General features: G+C 42.4%; 6 protein-coding genes and 1 pseudogene across 6 annotated transcripts; 1 reads left to right on the top strand and 6 right to left on the bottom strand.

The window, feature by feature from the left end:
- Positions 1-1,398: 1,398 nt before the first annotated feature.
- LOC117458732 (histone H2AX-like) lies at positions 1,399-17,904 on the top strand. Its single transcript, XM_034099369.2, has 3 exons — positions 1,399-1,912; positions 3,735-3,751; positions 16,878-17,904. The coding sequence occupies exons 1-3, from the start codon at positions 1,533-1,535 to the stop codon at positions 17,264-17,266; spliced, it is 786 nt and encodes a 261-aa protein (XP_033955260.2). The 5' UTR covers positions 1,399-1,532; the 3' UTR covers positions 17,267-17,904.
- LOC139435061 (histone H3) lies at positions 3,616-4,486 on the bottom strand. Its single transcript, XM_071205393.1, has one exon. It carries the CDS (start codon positions 4,197-4,199, stop codon positions 3,789-3,791), a length of 411 nt encoding a protein of 136 aa, XP_071061494.1. The 5' UTR covers positions 4,200-4,486; the 3' UTR covers positions 3,616-3,788.
- On the bottom strand, positions 4,768-6,341 carry LOC117458740 (histone H1-like). Its single transcript, XM_034099376.2, has one exon. It carries the CDS (start codon positions 6,298-6,300, stop codon positions 5,683-5,685), a length of 618 nt encoding a protein of 205 aa, XP_033955267.1. The 5' UTR covers positions 6,301-6,341; the 3' UTR covers positions 4,768-5,682.
- Positions 10,112-10,468, bottom strand: LOC117458737 (histone H4-like; annotated as a pseudogene).
- On the bottom strand, positions 12,484-13,354 carry LOC117458735 (histone H2B 1.2-like). Its single transcript, XM_034099371.2, has one exon. The coding sequence runs from the start codon at positions 13,338-13,340 to the stop codon at positions 12,963-12,965; it is 378 nt and encodes a 125-aa protein (XP_033955262.1). The 5' UTR covers positions 13,341-13,354; the 3' UTR covers positions 12,484-12,962.
- A 3,108-nt stretch (positions 17,905-21,012) lies between the features above and the next one.
- On the bottom strand, positions 21,013-21,444 carry LOC139435087 (histone H3). Its single transcript, XM_071205449.1, has one exon. The coding sequence runs from the start codon at positions 21,442-21,444 to the stop codon at positions 21,034-21,036; it is 411 nt and encodes a 136-aa protein (XP_071061550.1). The 3' UTR covers positions 21,013-21,033.
- A 361-nt stretch (positions 21,445-21,805) lies between these two features.
- On the bottom strand, positions 21,806-23,583 carry LOC117458739 (histone H1-like). Its single transcript, XM_034099375.2, has one exon. It carries the CDS (start codon positions 23,540-23,542, stop codon positions 22,904-22,906), a length of 639 nt encoding a protein of 212 aa, XP_033955266.1. The 5' UTR covers positions 23,543-23,583; the 3' UTR covers positions 21,806-22,903.
- Between the last annotated feature and the right edge of the window lie 151 nt (positions 23,584-23,734).

Genomic DNA, 23,734 nt, shown 5'->3' on the forward strand with positions numbered 1-23,734 from the left:
CTTCCACCTCTTTGTCCTTCAGATAAACAACAAAGACATAGTGGTCGGTCAGTGTCTGTGTTGCATAAAAGTAAGTTTACCACAGTACATTGTGCAGGATGTTTGTACAGTTATGCAACATGCTAACAATTCAATTACAGTAATGAAGTAAATACGGTTCACACAACAGATATAAGCACTGATATATCATGAACTATGCAGAGCTACAAACTGGTAACTAACCTGTTTTCAAGTCTAAGTGTCCGGATTACAGAGGCAACAGTACATCGGCTTAGATTAGGCTGAACCCTCTGTCCAGCCTCTCTCATCGTCAAACCATGGTTGATAACATTTCATTTCATTAGAGAGTATTCTTCTTTGTCCACGTCCTTTCCCTCCAGCTCTACCTCGACCTCTCATTCTTCCTCCTCTCACTCTCACCCACCTCTTCCTCCTCCTCCTCTCACTCTCAGCCCAGCTCTTCCTCTTCCTCTCACTCTCAGCCCAGCTCTTCCTCTTGCATGTTGGCTTCCATTGTTGCTGTAAAAAAGTACTCACCTGTGGTCTTTTTATAGTGCTAACATCATGATTGATGAGCCAACAATTATGCTATCAGGTGTTTGGTCAGGTGGAACGTGTTTCTTGATCATTGGTCCATGTGTGAGGCCTTTTGAATATCAGTGTTTTTAAACCAGCTAACACGTGACTTTATGTCAGATTCCTGTGTCTTACGTGGAGAAACGTGTGCAGTGGTTTGCAAAAAGTGCCATGTTGATTTGCAAATTGTGTGAAAAGCTGAACACGTGTTTAGAGTTTTGGAGATTTGGGCCGATGTTTTGCTCTTTGAGTGTCAGTTAAAATAAGTGTGCTTTATGTAGAATTTGAGTGTGTTAGCAATCGAGAAAAACTGTAAGAACAAATCATTATTTTCAATGATGACCGACAGGGGGCAAAAGGCTTCCCGAGGGGATGGGGGTTGGGAGAAATAAAATAAAAAGACAGACTCCGAGCACTAGAGAACCCAGGAGCAGGCGGTTAGAGAAATGAGAACTCCTCTCCTCTGAGCGGTCATTTTAAAGAGACGTTCATTAATGATGACAGGAGGCAGAGCAGCACTTTTTATAATATTGTTATTATTACTATGATTATTATATTTAATATGTTGCAACTCTGGCACCCGATTTCCTTGGGGATGAATAAAGTCTTATCTCCATATTGCTGCTTTTTCTTTTGATGTTGTTCTTTTTTCTTATTGAATATCTTATATTCTACACACAACAAAGTCCAGGCGCAGACACACAAAGCAACAAGACATTACATACTTTTATTTTTGAAGTAAAAGTATAAAGAGGAGGCTCTGTGACATAAGGAAACGTACCCTAAGCTTTCCACCGATTGGACGATGAGAGATACGCACCCTAAGCTTTCCACCGATTGGACGATGAGAGATACGCTCAAGACTGCCAATCAACAAGCAGCTTGGTGTATATATAATTTTTCTTGGCAGGCAGCGACACATTTCGTCTTCAACATAATACAAAAATCCATCCACAATGTCAGGTCGAGGCAAAACCGGCGGAAAGGCTAGAGCAAAGGCCAAGACCCGCTCCTCCCGTGCCGGGCTCCAGTTCCCTGTCGGCCGTGTCCACAGACATCTGAGGAAGGGTAACTATGCTCATCGTGTCGGAGCCGGAGCCCCCGTCTACCTGGCGGCTGTGTTGGAGTACTTAACGGCTGAGATCCTGGAGCTGGCTGGAAACGCTGCCCGCGATAATAAGAAGACCCGTATCATCCCCCGTCACCTGCAGCTGGCTGTCCGCAACGACGAGGAGCTCAACAAGCTGCTGGGAGGAGTGACCATCGCTCAGGGCGGTGTGCTGCCCAACATCCAGGCTGTGCTTCTGCCCAAGAAGACCGAGAAGGCCGCCAAGAAGTAAACTACCCGACTCATTAAGAACAAACCAACGGCTCTTTTAAGAGCCACACAAACCTCCTTAAAGAGTGCTTCCTACCTATGTGTCAGTCTCTTGTATGTGCATGTTGTAGAGTCGTGCTCGTGCATCTTTCCTAGTTACCACCGTGACTGGCCAGTAGTGGACAAGGGGAACATTGTATTAGTATTTACGATTGCAAACTGCTCTTTCCTAGCTACCGGTGTTACAGTGTAACTGGAGTCATGACAACTGGCGGCATTCTATTATTTTCGTCACAGGCATCCGGGGAGTGTCCATTGAGGACTTACCAGGAAATAAACATGTCGATCGCCTCGTGTGTCGTTTACATTCATCTTTTGCTATATCTGCCTTCCTAACATCACTTTGATGAACATTCACTACTCGAATGTGAGGTCGATATCGTGACGCTTACAGGGAGGTATCGGAAGTTACAAAGTAGGTGACTGTGGATGCCTGTTCAAAACATTACATCAATAAATCATTGAAATGATATATTTGTGTCCGCCTTTTGTACATCGTTCTTAATGTGATTTATAGTAGCTTTGATAGCTGTCCATACCTTCAGACAGCCTCAAAGTAAAACACAATAATAAAAATGCTTGTCCTTTGTTAAACATGAAGCTGTCTTTGGCTCTTTTCTGCTGTAACACAACCTATGTGGGCCGAATAAAGGTATTCTGATTCTGATTACATTAACCTGTTGTGGAAACATTTCTTGATCAAATTGTTATGAAACAAATGAGATAAATATCGCTGTGACACTGATGTCACATCGGGACATTAACACTAAACATTCACAGTAAACCCGGAGTGACATATGCACAATTAGAAATACTATTATGATCTGCTCAGTTAATTTAGTTAATATATTCTGGACTTACTTTTCTGTGGTTTACGTTACTGTGACATATCAGTATTATTAGCCATGTGATGAGAGGGATACAGGTATTTCATAAAATAACTTGCTCGCTGGAGAATAGCTACAGAATTGATATCACAATTGAATCGGAGCTGATCACAGCTTGTCACAGATGATCCAGTCACCTCGATGCTGCTTTCGTGCTGTGAATAAACAACTTGTGTTTTACTTTGAGGCTGTCTGAATGTGTGGACAGCTATCAAAGATACTACACATCACATTAAGATCAAATGAAAGTCGGACACATATATAATTTAAATGATTTATTCAGGATTGCAATGTTTTGAACAGGCATCCACACAGTCACCTACTTTGTCATTTCCGATACCTCCCTGTAAGCGTCACGATATCAAGCTCTCACCCACAACCTCACATAGGAGAAGTGAATGTGCATCAAAGTGATGTTAGGAAGGCAGATATAGCAAAAGATTAATGTAAACGACAAACGAGGCGATCGACATGTTTATGTCCTGGTAAATCCACAATGGGTCCTCAATGGACACGCCCCGGATCCCTCTGACGAAAATAACAGGATGCCGCAAGTTGTCATGACTCCAGTTATACTGTAACACCGTGACTGACAAACAGTGGACAAGGGGAACATTGTATTAGTGTTTATGATTGCAAACTTAATTATGTAGAGCTCAAGTTGATTTAATGCTGGATATTAACGGACACGATTCAAAGTGTTAGATGTAAAGGAAACAATTCCCACAATAAATGAAAAATTGTGCATAGAATGACTATCTAACCAATGTCTGAACGAGTAATTATCCCAAACCATGTAACTTGGTAATTACTAAACTAATGATTCTAATCTTGGCCAGTGTTTGTTGGTAACAAATGTCAAAATATAGAGGAATGAGCACTTCAGTGAAGAGTGAGGTGGCTCTTAAAAGAGCCTTTGGGTTTGAATGGGCTGGCTTCGGGTCAGTCTAAGCTCTCTCTCCGCGGATGCGGCGGGCCAGCTGGATGTCTTTGGGCATGATGGTGACCCTCTTGGCGTGGATGGCGCACAGGTTGGTGTCCTCGAACAGGCCGACCAGGTAAGCCTCGCTGGACTCCTGCAGAGCCATGACAGCGGAGCTCTGGAAGCGCAGGTCGGTCTTGAAGTCCTGAGCGATTTCTCTCACCAGGCGCTGGAAGGGCAGCTTGCGGATCAGCAGCTCGGTGGATTTCTGGTAGCGGCGGATCTCTCTCAGAGCCACGGTACCGGGCCTGTAACGGTGAGGCTTCTTCACTCCGCCGGTGGCCGGGGCGCTCTTACGAGCTGCCTTGGTGGCCAGCTGCTTCCTGGGGGCTTTGCCTCCGGTGGACTTACGGGCGGTCTGCTTGGTTCTTGCCATTGCAGTTTCTCAGTGTGTTCACAGTTCAACAGTATGACCCTCGCCGAGAACAGCGGCCTTATAAAGGAACTGCCGGAGTCAGGTCAGCGCTGATTGGCCTAGGGAAGATGACACGAGCGCTGTAGCTTATCAACTATTCGACGAAAGTAATTTGAAAAACGAAGCCTCTTTTCAACAGAAGCTGCACCGCCAAAAAAACTAGTGAATAAGAAGAAAAGCAGCTTCCCTAAAGGCCTCTGATTGAATACCTTTGTTTAGTTTAAAGTGAGACTAAACAAAGATAGCAGATTGTTTTTACTCTCTGTAAATAATAAACTAGTCTTTGTTCCATGAGCCTTTAGAGGGGATATTAAGACATACCTGTTAAAGCCTCACTGTTGTATTTGTACTTATGAGTGAAAGGTTAACAATAGTTATTCTATCAAAATACATCAACAAGCATAGTCAGAGTTAACCATAACTCTGACTATGCTACCTTGTCCTGAAAGGCAAATCTCCCAAAATACAATATCTAGTTTAACAAACAAAAAAAGGAGTTTATAAATTCATTTACACACTCAAAAGTAGTCACCTTAAAACACACCAATAACATTAAGAAATTATATTGAATTAACTGAGAAAAAAGTGCAGAAACTAAAGCTTTCCATCTGTTGTCAATTACACAGTCAGCACTGTTTGATACAAACACATCTGATTCTATATTTAACTGAAAAAAGGACATTTCCAATATATGCGTGCACATTTCTGTATAACTTTCAAACACACATGTAAAAGGATAAAAGGAATTGAGGTGGAAACATTGAAGGAAAGGCCAATACTGTACAACGGTAATTGGAAGAGGATGGATTATTTAAGAATAGTCGGAGGAGGGTAAAGAAGGATGCGAGATATATGCAGGGTGCTTTTGCAGACTGACAGCTGTTAATGTATTTATTTGTATGTTTAATTATTATAAAAATGTTCTACATATAAAATAAATTACCTTTTCAGAACAAAGCAATCCACAACATTTAAATTAAATAATTGAAGATTGGACACTGGTATAATAATATTCAAGTATGGAAACAGAAATAAAGCGAAAGAAACAGTTGGAAGATAATGGCATTAATCTGTGATGAATGGTGGCTGTAGTGTGTGATGGCTGTGTGTGCTGTGGGCTGTTATAGCGCTAACTACACTTCTGGACTTTGAACACATTCAACAGTACTGTTTCTGCTAATCGGATTGCCCCTTAAGTATAATAACCATGACATTATTTGAATATTAAGGTTATTCATTATTATCAAATTGCACATACTGTCTCGATGTCTGAGATCAAACATGTTCATACTTGCAAACGTGTTCATAATAAGACGTGTTGCATCTCGCCTCTCATCTTATTCTGACTGCAGTTATTGACACAAGAAATATGCTCATTATGACAAAATGGGTGGCTCTTAAAAGAGCCTTTTGTGGATCTTAGTCAGATCAGTCTGATGACAGCTCACTTCTTCTTGGGTGCTGCCTTCTTCGCTTTGGGTTTGGCGACCTTTGCGGGGGATTTCTTGACTGCAGGGGCCTTTTTCACCACCTTCTTGGGGCTCTTTGCAGCCTTTTTAGCGACCTTCTTCGGGCTTTTAGCTACCTTCTTCGGGCTCTTGGTGGCCTTCTTGGGGGCTGCTTTCAAGGCTGCTGCGGGTTTCTTCGCCTTCTTTGGAGACTTCTTTCCTGCCGCGGGCTTTTTGGCCGCTGCAGGTTTCGCTGCGGGCTTCTTGGCTTTAGGAGCGACTTTCTTGTCTGCGGGCTTCTTGGTCTTAGGCTCGGCAACCTTCTTGCTCATCTTGAATGATCCGGACGCTCCGATGCCCTTGATCTGGACCAGAGTCCCATTAACGACCAGGCTCTTGATGGCGGTCTTAACGCGGGAATTGTTCTTCTCCACATCGTAGCCTCCGGCAGCCAGAGCCTTCTTGACGGCGGACAGAGACACGCCGCTTCGCTCCTTGGATGCGGCCACAGCTTTAACGATGAGATCGCTGACTTTGGGGCCAGCTGCCTTCGGCTTGGAAACCTTCTTCTTGGCGGCTTTGGCCGGTGCAGCGGCTGGAGGGACTTCTGCCATGTTCTGCTCAAGTTTTCTGTTCCTGCTCACACTGACACGAGTCTGGCTGAAGTGCTGGAGAGAGCCGAGCAGGGGCTGCCCTTAAGCACAGCATGAGAACCGTGGAGACTCAACTCAGCCCATTGCGCCACTCTGCAGTCTGAAAACGTTGACACTTGTGTTTTCTCTTCACTGATAAAAGCCTCCAAAGTCATTGTGGAAAAAGTGCTGAAGGCTGACTGTTAATGGAACTGATAGCAGACTTGATTCGCTTCATTTTGAAAGTATGTATAGCTCTGATGCTCACTGAATCTTGTTTGTGGAGCTTCCAATGGTCACATTTCCCCCGCTGTGGACAGCACTGTTCAGCTGCTTATCCCTCTAATTCTTCTACTGAAAACATTTCAAATGCACCAAATCTTTGATAAAAGCTGTTTTCAAGTGACCCACGTGTGTGTCCAGGGACTCCCTGTAAAAAACAGCTGTATTTTGTTTATGATATTATAATAAAGTGAAGTTTTCTGGTAGGAGCAAACACACTGATGATCCGGGGCATCGGGTGCGGTTTAACCAGGCTTCCCATTAAAGTTGCTCGCTGTGAACATGTCTCCAGGTGAGGAGGAGGACTCATTTCATTATACTAAGTTAGGCTATTCATTATATCAAACAGCGTGGCAAATACAGCTTAGTTAAACTGTTTCACTGACACTCATCAGAAACTTGATGCTGATTTAGTGGTCTAATTAAAATATAAAAAGGACAAGAGTGGCTTTTAAGAGGCACCGATCTGTAAATGTAAACTTGACATTGTTTCCCTTATGCTACACACACTATGTATGAAATAATATCAATTTTTTAATTTCCCTATTTCAATTACATTTTTTTATGTTAATTTAGAACAATGTACTTAATTTTGTTTAGCTCTTCAACATGGTGTTTCTTATGATTATAACATTAAATCCACAAAATATAGTTCTATATGAGGAAATGCAACAGCATCAAATAACCAACTTCTTTAAGAACTCTTAAGTGGAACAATAACTGTCTCAGCTTGTTCTTATGTGTTTTGTTTACTATCTACTGGTACGTGTTAACAAGATGATAACGGCTTACAGCTAATGAAAAACCAACATTCAGTTTCTCAGAGAATTATAATATTACATAATTAATAAGTCATAATAATACAGAAATGTCAGGCTCATAAAAAAGTATGTTCATGTTTCTGCTCTCAGTACTTGGTTGGGCCTCCTTTTGCACAAATGACTGCGTGGCATGGAGGCGATCAGCCTTCGACTCTGCTGAGGTGTGATGGAAGCCACGGTTGCTTCAATAGCGCCCTTCAGCTTGTCAGCGTCGTTGGGTCTTGTGTCTCTTATCTTCCTCTTGACAATACCCCATACATTCTCTATGGCGTTTAGGTCAGGCGAGTTTGCTGACCAATGAAGCACAGTATGGCCATGGTCATTCAACCAGGGCTTAGTAATGTTGGCAGTGTGGGCAGGTGCCAAGTCCTGCTGGAAAATAAAATCAGCATTCAGCTTTTCAGAAAAAGGAAGCATGTGCTCTAAAATGTCCTGGTTGACGGCTGCGTTGACTTTTGACTTAATAAAACACAGTGGACCAACACCAGCAGATGACATGGTTCCCCAAATCATCCCTGACTGTGGACTGTTCACACTGGACTTCAAGTATCTTTGATTAGGTGCCTCTCCACTCTCCCTCCAGACTCTGAGACCTTTATTTCCACTGAACAAGAAACCAGTTCCTTTTCTCCTTAGGCCAGGTAAGATGCTTCTGAAGTTGTCTCTGGTTCAGGAGTGGCTTGACAAGAGGAATGCAAACTTGTAGCCCATGTCCTGGTAAGTCTGTGCGTGGTGGCTCTTGAGGCACTGACCCAAGCGACCGTCCACTCCTCGTGAAGCTCCCCCTCCCCATTGTTTAATGGCTTTTGCTTTTTAATCCTCTCAATTCTTCGGCCATCTCTGTTGCTTTTGCTCCTTCCACTCAACTTTCTATGAATATGTTTGGCTACAGCACTCTGTGAACAGCCAGTTTATTTATCAATGACCTTTTGATGGAGGGGGGCAATGACTCTCTTCTGGACAACTGTCAGTTCAGCAGCTTTCCCCATGAATGTGTATCCTACTGAATCAGATTAAGACCATTTGAAGGCTCGGAAAACCTTTGGAAGTGTTTTGAGTTAATTAGCTGATCATATTTTGACACCGAGTCTACAATATTGAACTTTTTCAATATTCAAATTTTCTCTGAGATACTGAATTTTGGGGTTTTATTAGTTGTAAGCCGTATTCATCAAAACTTCAAACACTTGAAATAATTCACTTTGTGTGAAATGAATCCACGAGACTCACTTTTCCGATGTATTGAGATATTTCAAGATTCAAGGCTTTTATTGTCACGTGAGCTACAGTGCAGTTATGAGAATGGAAATCTTAGGTCACAGGCTCCTCCAACAGAGCAACACAATAAGACTGACAAGTGAATAAAATAATCGAAACTGAATGATAGAAACTGTGCAGAATAGTCTATACAGTAATAGGAATATTTATGATATGTGAGTTGCAAACCTGTATTATATATAGATATACCTGTATGTACTGTGAGTATGTCCGATTGCAACAATGTAGTCAAACCAGCTCTACAAATCAGTAGATTCCAGTAATCCGTTGAATTATTCAGACAGTTATTGTTTAGAGCACAAAGCGCAGTCCTCGCGGTGTTTCCATACAGTTAATGTCCTGCAATTCATTTGCAAGGGATGTTGTAAGTATTTTATTGACATTTTGATCCTGAACATGATGTGTTTCAGAGAAGACAAAAAACTCTCGCCCGCACCAACTTCTAGTGCTCACTAATGCGGTATCATGAGCAGTGTTGCCAACTCCATAGTAAGGAAAGTCACCAGAAGTCGCCAAATGACGTCATCGCTTAATATGCATAGCATGTAATGGCGGCTGTAAGAGAGAGCATGGTAGAGGAGAGTACAAAAAACGTTCCCAACCCTTCAAGGATCAAAACTTGAAACCACCGGAGTTAAATCCAGACGACAGTAGATCAGAAATGTCTTTGCCTTTTGAGTATGTTTTTGGGGTTTAACATGCTTCTTGATGTCAGACAGTTTGGCATAGAAACCCCCCTTACAATAAAGGCAGGATGGTTGAAACCATTTATTGGAGATGACACACGGGGTGTCATCTCCAATAAATGGTTTCAACCATCCTTTATACTCAGGGTTTGATTCCCACTCCTTTCTGTATTTCTGAGAATAGAATTTAGACTGTGCCATGATGTTTAGCTTGTCACAGAGGCACACACACACAGTGGGCGAGGTGATTGAGTGAGTCAAAGCGAAGCAAATGCAGTTATGTATTATAGTGTGAAAGTGAGTGAAGAAACATTTACAGTTTACATTTAAATCCCGTTCAAAACCAGGACCGTTTGGCATTTGGCGCATGCGCAATTCATTTGCAGTCTCGACGCGGAAGAGTGTGGTTGTCTCCTCTCTGCTCTGACTGCAGCAGCAGCTCTGCTGCGGCCAGGCAACTTTCAGTCTGAGCACCTGTGAGTACTATGGGAGAGAGGCGGGGCTCACGGCAGCACCCGTGGCTCGAGTCTCCAAACACCAGAAAAGTCCCAAATAACACCATTATAAATCGTTATAGGTTAGTCGTTAGTCGCCTTTGACACAAATAAGTAGCCGGAGGTTTGGAAAGCCGCCACATTTAACGAGAAAATCGCCAAGTTGGCAACACTGATCAGGAGGAATGGAGCTCTCTAATTTGAGGATATGGTGGCCCTTAAAAGGACCTTTGTGTTTTTGTTGTCAGATGGCGAGTATTTAACCTCCGAAACCGTACAGAGTGCGGCCCTGCCTCTTGAGGGCATACACCACATCCATGGCGGTCACGGTCTTCCTCTTGGCGTGCTCGGTGTATGTGACGGCATCACGGATCACATTCTCCAGGAAGACCTTCAGCACCCCACGGTCTCCTCGTAGATCAGACCGGAGATACGCTTCACTCCGCCGCGGCGAGCCAGACGGCGGATGGCGGGCTTGGTGATTCCCTGGATGTTATCACGGAGAACTTTACGGTGACGCTTGGCGCCTCCTTTGCCGAGTCCCTTTCCTCCTTTTCCTCTTCCACTCATTTTCAACTCTTGTTGGGTCGGGTCGTTCAAAACGAATGAGAGGAAGAAGTCTGACCGGCAGTATTTATATAATAACTGCGGACCTAAGAGAAGACGGAGAGCGGGAAGGCTGCTAGGCGGGGCCAACGCTGCAGCCTCCACATCATCTGCCAACACATTTTGTTTCTTTTAAATATTGTTTATCTAATTCGCGCAGGCTTTATACTGAAGGTTTGATAATATGTAATAAAACCCCTGAATAACATTTATAATTGAAATAAGACAGAAAATATATAATGCCCATACAGTTAATGGTATAATGGCTCAGGAAGCTGAATTTCGTATGCTCAGGGGCGTGCTGCCCAACATCCAGGCTGTGCTGCTGCCCAAGAAGTGAGAAACACCCTGAACCCGCTTCAAACAACAAAGGCTCTTTTAAGAGCCACACACTTCTATCCAGAGAGTTTTCCTTCATCAAACACTTTATATGTATTTAATCCACGACTATAATGTGTAATGATGTATATTTTAGTTTAACTTATTTTCACTCAAATGTAAATCAAGATTTGTCATTTCTCTAGAATTTCCAAACATTCACTAATTAAGGTCAACCTTTTTGAAGGAGTATGTTTAACTTGAACACACAAACCTAAACACAAATAAATTGTTGTTGCTCATTAACACTTTACTCCACTGTACAAGTTGACCCATAGCATTTAAAGTTATTGTTGATCAGTAATATATATATATGAAGCACACCACGGGTTCCTCGCAGATCAGACCGGAGATATGCTTCACCTCCGCCACCGCGAGCCAGACGGCGGACCTAAGAGAAGACGGAGAGCGGGAAGGCTGCTAGGCGGGGCCAACGCTGCAGCCTCCACATCATCTTCCAAAACGTTGTTTCTTTTAAATATTGTTTTATATAATACGCTCAGGCTTTATACTAAAGGTATGATGATTAAAGGTTCGTTGATATGTAATAAAAAACCCGAATAACATTTACAATTGAAAAAAGACAAGACAGAAAATATATATTTTTTTTTTTTATTTTGTATATTACTTGTATAACCTACAGCTCCTGCTCATCGTCACTGTTCATTAACAGCTTCTTTACATAATCACTGTTCTTTAACAGCTCCTCCTCATCACTGTTCAGCTCCTCATCGTCACTGTTCATTAACAGCTTATCGTCATCATCACTGTTCGTTAACAGCTCCTTGTCACTATTTATTAAGAGGTACTTACATTCTGTGTTAGAAGGACCGTTATTACTTTCAGCATGACAGTTAAGTGACACTGTCGCATCGCATGGTGAGCAGGCATCCGATATAGCGACTGTCGCATCACACAATAACCAGGCATCCGATATAGCGACTGTCGCATCGCACAATGTGCAGGCATCCGATATAGCGACTGTCGCATCGCACAATGTGCAGGCATCCGATATAACGACTGTCGCATCGCACAATGTGCAGGCATCCGATATAACGACTGTCGCCTCGCACAATGTGCAGGTATCCGATATAGCGACTGTCGCATCGCACAATGAGCAGGCATCCGATATAGTGACTGTCACTTTTCCTCTTCCACTAATTTTGGAGCATTGGTAGATAGGCTCACGCCGCCGCCGCCGCGGCTCGCGGGCTTAGTGATTCCCTGTATCTTAACACTGAGCCTTTTACGGTGACGCTTGGCACCTCCTTTGCCGAGTCCCTTTCTTACTTTTCGTCTGCGGCTCATTTTCTAGTCTTGTTGGGTCAGGTGGTTTGGAACGAATAGGTAGAAGCAGTTGACAGCAGTATTTATATATTCACGGCGGACCTAAGAGAAGACGGAGAGCGGGAAGCTGCTAGGCGGGGCCAACGCTGCCGCCTCCACATCATCTTCTAGCATGTTCCAACATTGTTTCTTTTAAATATTGTTTATTAAATAGGCTTATACTTAAAGGTTTGATGATAAAAGATTGCTTAATATGTAATAAAAACCCCGAATAACATTTACAATTGAAAAAAGACAAGTATAATGCACTTACATTTTATTAAAATTCTGAGCAGACAGTTCTCTTTGATGGCTTCGAGCAAAAACACTTCATGGGTATCCACTGAAATTAAGTTTGCAGGGAAACCTATGGTCAAAGTACTTTATTTAGTGCTGACTAAGTAAGAATTTAAGGATCGTTATTTCATAGAAGAAAACAAGTCTTGTATTATAATTAGTGATACTAAAATGTGAAAAAATATATATATTTCCTCATGATGTGATATAGTAAAACCCTGTTTTTATATTTAAGTATACTTACACTTTTAAAAGTATGCATACGTTGTTTTAACCGAGCCACTGAGCTGTAACGAGGCTCAGTAAACTATTAACATGTGAGAAATATATGCATTTGATCTTTAAGGGATTTACGTTTAGGATCCATGGATTATGCATCAAGTTGTACACTTATTCAAAACCGAGGAATACATCAATAGAAGTAGTTGGTGGCTCTTAAAAGAGCCGTTGAGTTGTTGGTCAATCAGCAGCAGAGTTTACTTGGAGCTGGTGTACTTGGTCACGGCCTTGGTGCCCTCAGACACGGCGTGCTTGGCCAGCTCTCCGGGGAGCAGCAGGCGGACAGCGGTCTGGATCTCCCTGGAGGTGATGGTGGAGCGCTTGTTGTAGTGAGCCAGACGGGAGGCCTCCCCGGCGATGCGCTCAAAGATGTCGCTCACGAAGCAGTTCATGATGCCCATAGCCTTGGAGGAGATACCGGTGTCGGGGTGTACCTGCTTCATCACTTTGTACACGTAGATGGCGTAGCTCTCTTTCCTGGACTTTCTCCTCTTCTTGCCGGTCTTGGTGGCGGTCTTTGTTACCGCTTTCTTGGAGCCCTTCTTGGGGGCTTTCACGCTGGCTGCTTCAGGCATGATCAACGGTTGGGGGTTCACAAAGTAGAATGATTTCACCGAGTCACAGCGTGGTCTATTTATATTCATCTGATGCAAATCATACTGTGCTGTTGCTCGCAAGGGATTGGTTGGGTACTGAGCATGCGCTGAACAAATCACCCTTTGAGCATAGATTTGGAGAATAGAAGAGAAACATTTATTTTTATTGAAATCTAAAATAGTATTATTATTTCAAATAGATACATTAAAATACCTCTTCAATTACAGATGTATATATATATATAATCAATTAAATATATATATATCTAATTAAATATATATATATATATCTAAGAACTATTTCATTTTATATTCAGATATTTAAATGTTTTTATAATATCATGTAATACAAAGTATACAAAAGTTACATTAATAATACACAAAGCACACAATGCATAAATATATACATAACAAACACAGAGCACGTTTGTATTCCAGTTAGATATTATATTACTCAAAAATGCCCCATGGCTTAGTCTGGGATGTGTCCAGGGTTTTTCTTCTTCTTAGTTTGGAAATAACCGGTTTCACGATGGTGTAGCTACTTATTGTTCTCTGATTTAATATCCTTTTGCATATTTTTTTCCAGATCTTCAGACATGTGATGCAATTCAATCAATCAATCAATCAATGTTTATTTATATAGCCCAATATCACAAATGTTACATTTGTCTCAGTGTTCTTCACAGTGTATACAGAATATCAGTATGACAATACGACACCCTCTGTCCTTAGACCCTCTGTCCTTAGACCCTCTGTCCTTAGACCCTCTGTCCTTAGACCCTCACATCGTACAAGGAAACACTTCCAGAGAAACCCCACAGTTTAAAGGGGAACATGGGAGAAACCTTGGGGAGAGCAACAGAGGAGGAATCCCTCTCCCAGGACGGACAGACGTGCAATAGGCTATTTGTATGATCGTCAACATGAATATTAAAGTCACCTACGATAATTACTTTGTCTGTTTTAAGAACCAAAGTTGATCAAAACTCAGAGAATTCTGATAAGAATTCTGAATAAGGACCTGGTGCACGGTACACTGTAACAAATAAGATTGGCTGCAAAGTTTTCCAGGTCGGATGCGTAAGACTAAAAACGAGGCTTTCAAAGGTGTTTTTGTATGTTATATAACACCTACATATTTGAAATAATTTACCATTTTAAAAATGACTCAAACTGTTGCAATAGGAAGTACTCACACAGCAAATACAGGTATATCTATATATAATACAGGTTCGCAAATCACATATACATATTCCTGTTACTGTATAAGCTCTCAAAGCCTTTGCATGTAGAGCTGTGTTGCATCTTTCGCTTTGTTTTGGGCGTCTGACATTAACATCCGCTGCACGTCTCATTGTAATTTATGTTATAGATAGGTCTATAATATTGTTCAGCTTGAACATGAATGACAACTTTTTTGTAAGTGATCTTATTTTAAAGTAGTAGTATAGTATAACCTTTATTTAGCCAGGAAAATCAATTACAGTTTTTCTCGATTGCTAACACAAATTCTTTTTTTAATTGCTCAGTTTCTCAGAACACTAACACAATTCACAAAACCACACACCCAAAGTGCAAAACACCTAATTTCTCCTGCTAAATGAAGAACTGCACTCAAAACTACATAAACACTTACCAAATGCAAACTTTTGCACCAGATATAACACACTTCATTCATAATACTAGATTGTTTGACCACCCAACTACACTGCTGAGCATCATCTAAAGCACTTTTATCTGTTATGGGCTAGGCTCTCTACAGAGAGGGTTCTGCAGAGAAAGATTGCTTGAGTTTACAGACATACAGTAAATTAAGAAATACAAATGAGTTGTTGAAAGAAATCACATTGTATTCAAAGATAACATTGTGCAACATGCATCTCAGCACATAGTTACTATGCTTCGGATCTCTCTAAGTGTGATGCATTGTTTGCCAAAACCCAGTTAGTAGCTGCTGCTTCCTGTGCCTCATTGAAAACCCTTAGCCTTCCACCTCTTTGTCCTTCAGATAAACAACAAAGACATAGTGGTCGGTCAGTGTCTGTGTTGCATAAAAGTAAGTTTACCACAGTACATTGTGCAGGATGTTTGTACAGTTATGCAACATGCTAACAATTCAATTACAGTAATGAAGTAAATACGGTTCACACAACAGATATAAGCACTGATATATCATGAACTATGCAGAGCTACAAACTGGTAACTAACCTGTTTTCAAGTCTAAGTGTCCGGATTACAGAGGCAACAGTACATCGGCTTAGATTAGGCTGAACCCTCTGTCCAGCCTCTCTCATCGTCAAACCATGGTTGATAACATTTCATTTCATTAGAGAGTATTCTTCTTTGTCCACGTCCTTTCCCTCCAGCTCTACCTCGACCTCTCATTCTTCCTCCTCTCACTCTCACCCACCTCTTCCTCCTCCTCCTCTCACTCTCAGCCCAGCTCTTCCTCTTCCTCTCACTCTCAGCCCAGCTCTTCCTCTTGCATGTTGGCTTCCATTGTTGCTGTAAAAAAGTACTCACCTGTGGTCTTTTTATAGTGCTAACATCATGATTGATGAGCCAACAATTATGCTATCAGGTGTTTGGTCAGGTGGAACGTGTTTCTTGATCATTGGTCCATGTGTGAGGCCTTTTGAATATCAGTGTTTTAAACCAGCTAACACGTGACTTTATGTCAGATTCCTGTGTCTTACGTGGAGAAACGTGTGCAGTGGTTTGCAAAAAGTGCCATGTTGATTTGCAAATTGTGTGAAAAGCTGAACACGTGTTTAGAGTTTTGGAGATTTGGGCCGATGTTTTGCTCTTTGAGTGTCAGTTAAAATAAGTGTGCTTTATGTAGAATTTGAGTGTGTTAGCAATCGAGAAAAACTGTAAGAACAAATCATTATTTTCAATGATGACCGACAGGGGGCAAAAGGCTTCCCGAGGGGATGGGGGTTGGGAGAAATAAAATAAAAAGACAGACTCCGAGCACTAGAGAACCCAGGAGCAGGCGGTTAGAGAAATGAGAACTCCTCTCCTCTGAGCGGTCATTTTAAAGAGACGTTCATTAATGATGACAGGAGGCAGAGCAGCACTTTTTATAATATTGTTATTATTACTATGATTATTATATTTAATATGTTGCAACTCTGGCACCCGATTTCCTTGGGGATGAATAAAGTCTTATCTCCATATTGCTGCTTTTTCTTTTGATGTTGTTCTTTTTTCTTTATTGAATATCTTATATTCTACACACAACAAAGTCCACGGGCAGACAAACAAAGCAACAAGACATTACATACTTTTATTTTTGAAGTAAAAGTATAAAGAGGAGGCTCTGTGACATAAGGAAACGTACCCTAAGCTTTCCACCGATTGGACGATGAGAGATACGCACCCTAAGCTTTCCACCGATTGGACGATGAGAGATACGCTCAAGACTGCCAATCAACAAGCAGCTTGGTGTATATATAATTTTTCTTGGCAGGCAGCGACACATTTCGTCTTCAACATAATACAAAAATCCATCCACAATGTCAGGTCGAGGCAAAACCGGCGGAAAGGCTAGAGCAAAGGCCAAGACCCGCTCCTCCCGTGCCGGGCTCCAGTTCCCTGTCGGCCGTGTCCACAGACATCTGAGGAAGGGTAACTATGCTCATCGTGTCGGAGCCGGAGCCCCCGTCTACCTGGCGGCTGTGTTGGAGTACTTAACGGCTGAGATCCTGGAGCTGGCTGGAAACGCTGCCCGCGATAATAAGAAGACCCGTATCATCCCCCGTCACCTGCAGCTGGCTGTCCGCAACGACGAGGAGCTCAACAAGCTGCTGGGAGGAGTGACCATCGCTCAGGGCGGTGTGCTGCCCAACATCCAGGCTGTGCTTCTGCCCAAGAAGACCGAGAAGGCCGCCAAGAAGTAAACTACCCGACTCATTAAGAACAAACCAACGGCTCTTTTAAGAGCCACACAAACCTCCTTAAAGAGTGCTTCCTACCTATGTGTCAGTCTCTTGTATGTGCATGTTGTAGAGTCGTGCTCGTGCATCTTTCCTAGTTACCACCGTGACTGGCCAGTAGTGGACAAGGGGAACATTGTATTAGTATTTACGATTGCAAACTGCTCTTTCCTAGCTACCGGTGTTACAGTGTAACTGGAGTCATGACAACTGGCGGCATTCTATTATTTTCGTCACAGGCATCCGGGGAGTGTCCATTGAGGACTTACCAGGAAATAAACATGTCGATCGCCTCGTGTGTCGTTTACATTCATCTTTTGCTATATCTGCCTTCCTAACATCACTTTGATGAACATTCACTACTCGAATGTGAGGTCGATATCGTGACGCTTACAGGGAGGTATCGGAAGTTACAAAGTAGGTGACTGTGGATGCCTGTTCAAAACATTACATCAATAAATCATTTAAATTATATATTTGTGTCCGCCTTTTGTACATCGTTCTTAATGTGATTTATAGTAGCTTTGATAGCTGTCCATACCTTCAGACAGCCTCAAAGTAAAACACAATAATAAAAATGCTTGTCCTTTGTTAAACATGAAGCTGTCTTTGGCTCTTTTCTGCTGTAACACAACCTATGTGGGGCGAATAAAGGTATTCTGATTCTGATTACATTAACCGGTTGTGGAAACATTTCTTGATCATTATGAAACAAATGAGATAAATATCGCTGTGACACTGATGTCACATCGGGACATTAACACTAAACATTCACAGTAAACCCGGAGTGACATATGCACAATTAGAAATATTATTATGATCTGCTCAGTTAATTTAGTTAATATATTCTGGACTTACTTTTCTGTGGTTTACGTTACTGTGACATATCAGTATTATTAGCCATGGAAGATAGTTTGTTTGTTTGTTTCATTCCAAGGTTATTTTCATGTATGTAATTTGTTTTCCTGCACAGTGTAGAGTCTTGTTGTGATGACAGGGATACAGGTATTTCATAAAAAAACTTGCTCGCTGGAGAATAGCTACAGAATTGATATCACAATTGAATCGGAGCTGATCACAATTTGTCACAGATGATCCAGTCACCTCGATGCTGCTTTCGTGCTGTGAATAAACAACTTGTGTTTTACTTTGAGGCCTTCTGAAGGTGTGGACAGCTATCAAAGATACTACATATTAAGATCAAATGAAAGTCGGACACACATATATCATTTAAATGATTTATTCAAGATTGCAATGTTTTGAACAGGCATCCACAGTCACCTACTTTGTCATTTCCGATACCTCCCTGTAAGCGTCACGATATCAAGCTCTCACCCACAACCTCACATAGGAGTAGAGAATGTGCATCAAAGTGATGTTAGGAAGGCAGATATAGCAAAAGATGAATGTAAACGACAAGACGAGGCGATCGACATGTTTATTTCCTGGTAAATCCACAATGGGTCCTCAATGTACACGCCCCGGATCCCTGTGACGAACTTAACAGGATGCCGCAAGTTGTCATGACTCCAGTTATACTGTAACACCGTGACTGACAAACAGTGGACAAGGGGAACATTGTATTAGTGTTTATGATTGCAAACTTAATTATGTAGAGCTTAAGTTGATTTAATGCTGGATATTAACGGACACGATTCAAAGTGTTAGATGTAAAGGAAACAATTCCCACAATAAATGAAAAATTGTGCATAGAATGACTATCTGACCAATGTCTGAACGAGTCATTATCCCAAACCATGTAACTTTGTTATTACTAGGGCCGGGACTTTAACGCGTTAATTACGATTAATTAATTACACAAAAATTAACGCGTTGAAAAAATTAACGCATTTTAATCGCACTTATTTTTGCACAGCGGAACGTTTCTCACTGGATGAGTTTCAGGCGTACCGATTATACTGGAGCACCAACTAACGTTCATGACTTCAGCATGGGACTTCAAACAACAACAAACCACGGTGAACAATAGTCAAACATGAACGAACAAGCTGATGAGACCGCTTTGGTCGGCCCCGTGGATGGGACATTTTGTTTTAAAAAACGGACGGATGGAAGCGTCGATAAGAGCACGGTTGAGTGCAAGTTATGCAAAAAAGAATGTGCATATCACCGCAGCACATCAAGCCTAAAGTATCACCTAAATGCAAAGCATGTAGCAGCTAGCGTGGACGTTAGCCCGACTCCGAGTGCAAGGAACCACACCCTGACCCAACCCACACTCAGCCAGATGACTGGTTTCAGGGCCAGGATGAGTAAGTCCACGTCTGAGAAAATAACCAACTCCCTAGCTCACTAATACAGGGCTCGACATTAAGGACTGCCCGATGGCCCGGGGCCATCTAGTATTTAGCTCGGGCAATTAAGCCTCACCTGCTGGTTGCCCGATCGGGCAACCTATTATGCCAGTATCATGCAGCTCGCCGATCCAGTAATGAGTGACCCGACAGTAAAACTAAACATATCTACAGTATAACTAGTTTAGGTAGTTTGAGAGGTAATTAAAATAGCTACGTGTGATATTCTAACCTGAAGTGTGTGTTACTTTTGTTCCGCTCACCGCTGCAGCTGATCTCTCTCTCCCGTCAGATTAGACTTCACTCGCGTTTATGTCCATATCGATCAGATCCAGCTAGTTCTAGCTAATGATAGACTACCTGCTTATTAAAAGACAACTACACAATAAGTGTCGCTATGCAACTGGATGAGGCCACAAAGTATAGCACAGCATTATGCATTTGTTTACATGCCCACCGGAGCCCCGAGGCATTACCAACAGATCAACGCACAATCAACCCATACAGGACATCTCTTTCTCCACATTAAGTGTTAGACATTAGAGTTGACTATTCTTGTCTGTCACATAAGTGGCACAACTGAAGCGGTATTGCTCTAAAGGGAAATGATTTTGAACGAAGATATTTAGATTTGCCGGCTAACGGGAACTCTGACGTGTGCTTCGCGGATGCGCTCGGCTCCTCTCGACTGCTGCTCGGGTCTGCTCGGTCAGCTTCCGGATGAGGAGGCATTCGTTCGACCAATTTACAGTAGTTAACATTACAAACATTTTTAACAGGGGCCATAATAGTGTAAATAATGTTCGTTTTGGCAGTTATAACTGAATGTAATGTTTTCTACTTTTTTTCCATCTGGGAAGGCATTTGCCTTCATCAGATAGAAAGTGTTTTGACCAACAACAACAAAGTGTTTCTTATAGCTATGCAGGAAGCGAGCAAACACAAACAAGAACAAACAAGTGAAATGAAGAATACAATTGAAATTGTACAATATAATATTGTAGTGGTTCATCTTATAATTCAGTCTAGAGAATGCACCAGACAGCATCTAAGACCTGCAAAAATGAAAAAATGTCTAGGGGGAGGCCCCCCAAACCCTTCGTGCCATTTCGTCCGCATGCATTTTTCAGGGCAATCTCTATTGGGCTCAGGGCCATCTGTAAATTAGCTTAGATGGCCCTGTGCTTACAAATGCGATTTTAAAAAATGCGATTAATTAATTACAAAGCCTCTAATTAATTAGATTAATTTTTTTAATCGAGTCCCGGCTCTAGTTATTACTAAACTAATGATTCTAATCTTGGCCAGTGTTTGTTGGTAAGAAATGTCAAAATATAGAGGAATGAGCACTTTAGTGAAGAGTGAGGCGGCTCTTAAAAGAGCCTTTGGGTTTGAATGGGCTGGCTTCGGGTCAGTCTAAGCTCTCTCTCCGCGGATGCGGCGGGCCAGCTGGATGTCTTTGGGCATGATGGTGACCCTCTTGGCGTGGATGGCGCACAGGTTGGTGTCCTCGAACAGGCCGACCAGGTAAGCCTCGCTGGACTCCTGCAGAGCCATGACAGCGGAGCTCTGGAAGCGCAGGTCGGTCTTGAAGTCCTGAGCGATTTCTCTCACCAGGCGCTGGAAGGGCAGCTTGCGGATCAGCAGCTCGGTGGATTTCTGGTAGCGGCGGATCTCTCTCAGAGCCACGGTACCGGGCCTGTAACGGTGAGGCTTCTTCACTCCGCCGGTGGCCGGGGCGCTCTTACGAGCTGCCTTGGTGGCCAGCTGCTTCCTGGGGGCTTTGCCTCCGGTGGACTTACGTGCGGTCTGCTTGGTTCTTGCCATGGCAGTTTCTCTGTGTTCACAGTTCAACAGTATGACCCTCACCGAGAACAGCGGCCTTATAAAGGAACTGCCGGAGTCAGGTCAGCGCTGATTGGCCCAGGGAAGATGACACGTGCGCTGTAGCTTATCAACTATTCGACGAAAGTAATTTGAAAAACGAAGCCTCTTTTCAACAGAAGCTGCACCGCCAAAAAAACTAGTGAATAAGAAGAAAAGCAGCTGCCCTAAAGGCCTCTGATTGAATACCTTTGTTTAGTTTAAAGTGAGACTAAACAAAGATAGCAGATTGTTTTTACTCTCTGTAAATAATAAACTAGTATTTGTTCCATGAGCCTTTAGAGGGGATATTAAGACATACCTGTTAAAGCCTCACTGTTTTATTTGTACTTATGAGTGAAAGGTTAACAATAGTTATTCTATCAAAATACATCAACAAGCATAGTCAGAGTTAACCATAACTCTGACTATGCTACCTTGTCCTGAAAGGCAAATCTCCCAAAATACAATATCTAGTTTAACAAACAAAAAAAGGAGTTTATAAATTCATTTACACACTCAAAAGTAGTCACCTTAAAACACACCAATAACATTAATACATCATATTGAATTAACTGAGAAAAAAGTGCAGAAACTAAAGCTTTCCATCTGTTGTCAATTACACCGTCAGCACTGTTTGATACAAACACATATATATATATTTAACTGAAAAAAGGACATTTCCAATATATGCGGTGCACATTTCTGTATAACTTTCAAACACACATGTGAAGGGATAAAAGGAATTGAGGTGGAAACATTGAAGGAAAGGCCAATACTGTACAACGGTAATTGGAAGAGGATGGATTATTTAAGAATAGTCGGAGGAGGGTAAAGAAGGATGCGAGATATATGCAGGGTGCTTTTGCAGACTGACAGCTGTTAATGTATTTATTTATGTTTAATTATTATAAAAATGTTCTACATATAAAATAAATTACCTTTTCAGAACAAAGCAATCCACAACATTTAAATTAAATAATTGAAGATTGGACACTGGTATAATAATATTCAAGTATGGAAACAGAAATAAAGCAAAAGAAACAGTTTGGAAGATAATGGCATTAATCTGTGATGAATGGTGGCTGTAGTGTGTGATGGCTGTGTGTGCTGTGGGCTGTTATAGCGCTAACTACACTTCTGGATTTTGTACATATTCAACAGTACTGTTTCTGTTAATCGGATTGCCCCTTAAGTATAATAACCATGACATTATTTGAATATTAAGGTTATTCATTATTATCAAATTGCACTGTCTCGATGTCTGAGATCAAACGTGTTCATTATAAGACACGTGTTGCATCTCGCCTCTCATCTTATTCTGACTGCAGTTATTGACACAAGAAATATGCTCATTATGACAAAATGGGTGGCTCTTAAAAGAGCCTTTTGTGGATCTTAGTCAGATCAGTCTGATGACAGCTCACTTCTTCTTGGGTGCTGCCTTCTTCGCTTTGGATTTGGCAACCTTTGCGGGGGATTTCTTGACTGCAGGGGCCTTTTTCACCACCTTCTTGTGGCTCTTTGCAGCCTTTTTAACGACCTTCTTCGGGCTTTTAGCGACCTTCTTCGGGCTTTTAGCGACCTTCTTCGGGCTCTTGGTGGCCTTCTTGGGGGCTGCTTTCAAGGCTGCTGCGGGTTTCTTCGCCTTCTTGGGAGACTTCTTTCCTGCCGCGGGCTTTTTGGCCGGTGCAGGTTTCGCTGCGGGCTTCTTGGCTTTAGGAGCGACTTTCTTGTCTGCGGGCTTCTTGGTCTTAGGCTCGGCAACCTTCTTGCTCATCTTGAATGATCCGGACGCTCCGATGCCCTTGATCTGGACCAGAGTCCCATTAAGGACCAGGCTCTTGATGGCGGTCTTAACGCGGGAATTGTTCTTCTCCACATCGTAGCCTCCGGCAGCCAGAGCCTTCTTGACGGCGGACAGAGACACGCCGCTTCGCTCCTTGGATGCGGCCACAGCTTTAACGATGAGATCGCTGACTTTGGGGCCAGCTGCCTTCGGCTTGGAAACCTTCTTCTTGGCGGCTTTAGCCGGTGCAGCGGCTGGAAGGACTTCTGCCATGTTCTGCTCAAGTGTTCTGTTCCTGCTCACACTGACACGAGTCTGGCTGAAGTGCTGGAGAGAGCCGAGCAGGGGCTGCCCTTAAGCACAGCATGAGAACCGTGGAGACTCAACTCAGCCCATTGCGCCACTCTGCAGTCTGAAAACTTTGCCACTTGTGTTTTCTCTTCACTGATAAAAGCCTCCAAAGTC

Source organism: Pseudochaenichthys georgianus, chromosome 14 (assembly GCF_902827115.2).
Source record: "Pseudochaenichthys georgianus chromosome 14, fPseGeo1.2, whole genome shotgun sequence".
NCBI classification, from domain to species: Eukaryota; Metazoa; Chordata; class Actinopteri; order Perciformes; family Channichthyidae; genus Pseudochaenichthys; species Pseudochaenichthys georgianus.

Bases quoted from the DNA above. Each gene is read 5' to 3' on its own strand.
- LOC117458732 (XM_034099369.2), top strand. From the start codon at position 1,533: ATGTCAGGTCGAGGCAAAACCGGCGGAAAGGCTAGAGCAAAGGCCAAG.
- LOC139435061 (XM_071205393.1), bottom strand. From the start codon at position 4,199: ATGGCAAGAACCAAGCAGACCGCCCGTAAGTCCACCGGAGGCAAAGCC.
- LOC117458740 (XM_034099376.2), bottom strand. From the start codon at position 6,300: ATGGCAGAAGTCCCTCCAGCCGCTGCACCGGCCAAAGCCGCCAAGAAG.
- LOC117458735 (XM_034099371.2), bottom strand. From the start codon at position 13,340: ATGCCTGAAGCAGCCAGCGTGAAAGCCCCCAAGAAGGGCTCCAAGAAA.
- LOC139435087 (XM_071205449.1), bottom strand. From the start codon at position 21,444: ATGGCAAGAACCAAGCAGACCGCACGTAAGTCCACCGGAGGCAAAGCC.
- LOC117458739 (XM_034099375.2), bottom strand. From the start codon at position 23,542: ATGGCAGAAGTCCTTCCAGCCGCTGCACCGGCTAAAGCCGCCAAGAAG.